The sequence below is a fragment of the Tachysurus vachellii genome, chromosome 6 (assembly GCF_030014155.1).
Source record: "Tachysurus vachellii isolate PV-2020 chromosome 6, HZAU_Pvac_v1, whole genome shotgun sequence".
Classification (NCBI taxonomy): domain Eukaryota; kingdom Metazoa; phylum Chordata; class Actinopteri; order Siluriformes; family Bagridae; genus Tachysurus; species Tachysurus vachellii.
Genome location: NC_083465.1, coordinates 553,095 through 558,465, shown reverse-complemented (window position 1 = coordinate 558,465; position 5,371 = coordinate 553,095). Strand labels below are relative to the sequence as shown.

Sequence of the window (5,371 nt, the reverse complement as noted above, 5' to 3'; positions counted from 1 at the left end):
CGCGCATCACCGTCTAAACCATTAAGCACAGCGCCCTCTAGTGGACCGAGCACGCGCTCACTCGTGTTACAGGACAATAATGATCAACTTACAGATTTATTTTCCACCATCAAACTTTTTACATGTAAAAACTTTGTGATAAAAAAAGTGATAAAAAAAAGTCTTATTACACAAGCGATTAAAATAAACCTAGCAATGCAGCTGCTTTTTAATTGCTAAATTAAAAGGACAATTTATAAATTGTATAAAAGATCAGTGAAGTAACCTTCTCATTAAACATGTTGTGTTTCTGCACCTGGAGTTTTATCTTTAACCTAAAACACTGATTATAAAAAAAAAAAAAACACATCTCTAACATTCCACAGAGACAAATGTAATGGCACAAAAAAACTTTCGTCAGATTCTTTATTGAGATTTGGCAGAGAATTAGAAATCACCTCCATCCTAATTTAACAGAAACGGCTTTACGTCTTTGATGATTGTCGTACAGAATTAAAACAAAAGCAGGTCTGAGTGGGTTTTAATCCTCAGTGCACCTGTTTTCCACAGAGATGTGAGTCAGTGGGCGATGAGTCAAGGCAAAATCAGAGGAGGCATCAGAAGCATTTTACTGGAAGACGTTAAGACGTGAACACGCCAGACGCTCCGTGTGATCCCACCTCCGTCACCCACGTTCTCCTTCTATCTGAAAGCTGCTGATAAGAAACTCCCACACACTCGACAGCATTCGGAGGAACAAAATAAAAAACAAGGTTTAACCTGTTAACAGTGACGGTGAGAAAGCAGGGGGAAAAGTCACACAATACAAAATTAATAACCCTGTTTTGTCTCTGTGTGAGTTTTCTCTTGTACACACTGAAGTAAATCCAATAAAAGAACTTCTATATTGTTCATACTTATATAAATGTGATATTACAGAAAGACAGAAGCACGTGGTATCTACATGCATCGCTGATCATCATGTCAGGTCATGTCAGGATTTTTCTGTGCATTTCCATTGCAGGAATTCTACTCACAAGGACGACTTTAGCTCCTGCTCCACCGTTGGTGTGTTTTCGGTGTACTAAAGGGTACTAAAGAGGGAAAAGCCTGTTGACCTGAGGAGCTAAAACACAGGCTATACAGAATGGCCACAATTCTGGCACATTTTTAAGAAACAGGAAATGTTTTGGTAAATGCTTCCCTTATATATTTTATGAACTTTTTATACACTCATTTTAACACTAAAATTCGGCTTAATCGTGTAAAGGATTTATTTTGTAAACAAAGCTAAATCTGCTTCAGGTGTCTGTCACGTTAGCTTTAGCTTCTTGACTTGATCAACTTATTTATGAGAAATATATTTCTGTAACATTTACATGCAGCTACATTTACATTATACTAATAATTCCAGCTGTAACCGTGGAGTCCTGCTGCTTTCCTACTGAACATAACCACAGCAGCAGGTTCGCTACATCTGCAAGACGTGATTACGACATAGCTACTTTCTATTCATAAATAATCTGTATAAATATTAGTAAACTAATCTCAAGCGTACGTGAAGGGCCTATTATTGCTTAGCTTTATAAAGAGCTATCAGGGTTCTGCTAGTGTAGAAGAGGACGAGGTTCTGCTAGTGTAGAAGAGGACGAGGTTCTGCTAGTGTAGAAGAGGACGAGGTTCTGCTAGTGTAGAAGAGGATGAGGTTCTGCTAGTGTAGAAGAGGACGAGGTTCTGCTAGTGTAGAAGAGGACGAGGTTCTGCTAGTGTAGAAGAGGACGAGGTTCTGCTAGTGTAGAAGAGGGCGAGGTTCTGCTAGTGTAGAAGAGGACGAGGTGCTGCTAGTGTAGAAGAGGACGAGGTGCTGCTAGTGTAGAAGAGGACGAGGTTCTGCTAGTGTAGAAGAGGACGAGGTTCTGCTAGTGTAGAAGAGGACGAGGTGCTGCTAGTGTAGAAGAGGACGAGGTTCTGCTAGTGTAGAAGAGGACGAGGTTCTGCTAGTGTAGAAGAGGACGAGGTTCTGCTAGTGTAGAAGAGGAGGTTCTGCTAGTGTAGAAGAGGACGAGGTTCTGCTAGTGTAGAAGAGGAGGTTCTGCTAGTGTAGAAGAGGACGAGGTTCTGCTAGTGTAGAAGAGGGCGAGGTTCTGCTAGTGTAGAAGAGGACGAGGTTCTGTTAGTGTAGAAGAGGACGAGGTTCTGCTAGCGTAGAAGAGGACGAGGTTCTGCTAGCGTAGAAGAGGACGAGGTTCTGTTAGCATAGAAGAGGACGAGGTTCTGTTAGTGTAGAAGAGGACGAGGTGCTGCTAGTATAGAAGAGGACGAGGTTCTGCTAGTGTAGAAGAGGATGAGGTTCTGTTAGTGTAGAAGAGGACGAGGTTCTGCTAGCGTAGAAGAGGACGAGGTTCTGTTAGTGTAGAAGAGGACGAGGTTCTGCTAGCGTAGAAGAGGACGAGGTTCTGTTAGCGTAGAAGAGGACGAGGTTCTGTTAGAGTAGAAGAGGACGAGGTGCTGCTAGAGTAGAAGAGGACGAGGTTCTGCTAGTGTAGAAGAGGACGAGGTGATAATGTTGATAAATTGTAAAAACTACAAACACGTGTGTCTCTGTGCTGCTCAGACCTCGGGGTTGGACGGTGACCTGGCGTCAGCAGGGCTGCATTTCAGGACTCGCTTTGGTCTTTTGGTGCGACGCCGTTAGCATTAGCAGCTTGTCCATTCGCATCAGCTCTTTACCAAGTTCAGTGCACACGCGACTGCCGAATGTCTGGTTGCTGGTGTTGGGCAGTGTGTCAGAGAACAGAGAGACAGAGCTGGGGAGCGGCTCCTCTGTCCTGGGACGACCCTAAACATCAAGTTATATAACAATTATATATTCATTTTAAAAAAAGGCTTTATATTCCTAATGCTAAATATTTCTAGCTTACAAACCTAGCATGTCAGGGCATGTAGCATTAAAAAGCTAAGTAAACCTCAACACAGTAGAAACTCCAGCTGTCTGTTGTGAGGTGACCCTAAAAGATAAAAATGCTCCTCAACATGTTGGAGATGAACAGAAGTGTGAGAAGACGTGTGTGTGACTCCTTACCAGCTGATCAAAGTCTTTCAGAAAACTCCAGTTCTTTTCCCTGAGAACAAAAAAAAAAAAATCCCAGAGCTATTACAAGTAAATCATAAACAGGGGAAAAAGTTAGAACTAGTTCTAAAAGGTCTCCTAGAATGGACTTCGTACTGTTACTGCACACTTCTACATCACTTCAGTTAGAGATTAAAGCTGTTGTTGGAGCACAAGTCGTGTCTGATCCACTGGATGTCAATGTAAACAGCCTGAAATGGAAGCTGTGAGTCTGACCTGTGAGCTCATATTCATTATTAAAATCTTTCTCTTTCCTTTTTTTTTAAGATTAAAACACACAAACCATTACTGACCAACTGTGTGTTGGAGTGATATAAAACTGGTGTGTGTGTGTGTGTGTGTGTGTGTGTGTGTGTGTGTGTGTGTGTGTTTACAGTATCCACGGCTTTACCATCACGCGCGGGACCAAGCAACCGTGTAACGCACACCGTACACGGGGCACGCGGTCAACCGCGAACCTTTCCGTATCGAATAACAGCGAAACGACGTGTCACTTTTAAGTGCTGACACACAAGAAGCTCCGTCCATAGAGAGAAGTGAAAGATCATGAAGCCTCGTTACGTTACCATTCTTTAACCTTGTCTCTCTCCGCGCGCACCAGCTCTCTCCACACCCGGTCCTGCTTCACCGGGTCCAGGCTGTCCGGGTCTCGCCACGCCGGTGTCTCGCTCGTGTTCCTCGGCGCGCTCTGCTGTGGTTTCCTCACGGACACCGTGGACTGAGAGGCCAGAGGGACGCTGGGGCGCTCCGGTAAGCGGTAACCGGCCGACGTGGCGCGTCTGATGCTGACTTTGCGGTCCATCCTTCAAAGTGCACAAGCTTTCGACTGAGATAGGAAACTGAACTGCACGCAAACACGGACACTATCATGAATTGTTTTACACGTCATCCCGTGCTGTTGTGTAAGTAACACTGCGCGACGGTTGTCATGACAGCGCGGAAATCTCCACGCGCGTCCCCTCACATCCGATCACTTTCTGCTAGCGCTGCGAGTCGACTCACTGAGACACAGAGAATCGATTCTCCTTCAGTCGATTCTGCTTCGGTGTCTTTTTGTACACACATCATTCACACAGTCAGATTATCCCTAAGTATTGGACTAATATTTAGATTTATTTGGACGTTTTTTGTGATATCATATGTATTGTAATCTTCTGAATAATCCGATAAACATATATTGTAATAAATCATATTCTCAGAGCCTTGTTTATAATAATTTACAGCTGTATATTTACATGTTATTGCGTCCATTGCTTAAGGGTTACATTTGACTTTTTCAATTGAAAAAAATCACAGACTACAAATCATGAGATTTATCTTCAAACACCTTTAAAATCTATTGTACGGAATCGATTCTCGGAGGCGACTCCTTTTCCCCCCCAATCAGATTCCGAACCGACTCCTATGTTGCTATGAGACCGCGGGCTGCTGCAGGGTCCTCGCGCTCAAAAGCTTTGCTCATTCACGACCAAGTGAAACATCCGGTCAGGAAGGTGAACAAAGAGGCTTTTTAAAAAGGTTTAATGGAATGAAAGGGGGGTTTTGGGGGTTAAGGAGTCGTGTGAAAGACGAGATGTTTGACAGGAAGAAGATTTCCGTTTAGCTCGCGCCGAAAATAACGGCAGTGTCCGAAAGTCACGCGCACAGTTTTGTTTCTATTGTGACTAAAGATACCAACATTTTCCCTTTTAACTGTTATTGTCTATTACTTTTTGTATTAAAAGTATTTAGAGTCGTTGCACCTGTTTGTTTTCATCTTTGACTGTATAATAAGCCCATGTTTGTCCTGTATGTACCGTGTGGTAGAAAATAAATCTAAACTACAAACAATTTTCACCTTAAATAAATCTTACAGATGCTCTACTTCCTCTAATTAAAGGTCCAAAAGCATCAGAGTTTGTTTTCTACACTTTTATCTGTGAGCACAGCTCAGTAAAAACTCAAATTTCTTATATAAATAACACAACAGAGGCAGAATAAAGGCCGCACGTGCACATAACACTCACCTAACTGAGATTGTGTGGTGAGTTGCTTTGTCCACCAGGTGGCGCTTTAGTCCGTGTTTCGAGTCATTCAGCTGGACATCACAGAGGATCTGATATAGAAACAAATGCATTATTTTCTGTGCACATCATGATACAAGGTAATATAATGTAAAAAGCAGTAATACGTACTGCAGATATACACAAAATACAGACAGGTCTATAGACATACAGTGTGTGTGTTAATAGTACTGTGTAGTGTACAGTGTATACTGTGTAA

The 5,371-nt window shown here is 42.7% G+C and overlaps 1 protein-coding gene across 1 annotated transcript; it reads right to left on the bottom strand.

The window, feature by feature from the left end:
- Nucleotides 1-391: 391 nt before the first annotated feature.
- On the bottom strand, nt 392-4,184 carry c6h2orf50 (chromosome 6 C2orf50 homolog). The gene is made up of 3 exons (XM_060871594.1): nt 3,676-4,184; nt 3,062-3,101; nt 392-2,818 (listed from the first exon to the last, which is right to left on the bottom strand). The coding sequence occupies exons 1-3, from the start codon at nt 3,909-3,911 to the stop codon at nt 2,621-2,623; spliced, it is 474 nt and encodes a 157-aa protein (XP_060727577.1). The 5' UTR covers nt 3,912-4,184; the 3' UTR covers nt 392-2,620.
- Nucleotides 4,185-5,371: the final 1,187 nt, after the last annotated feature.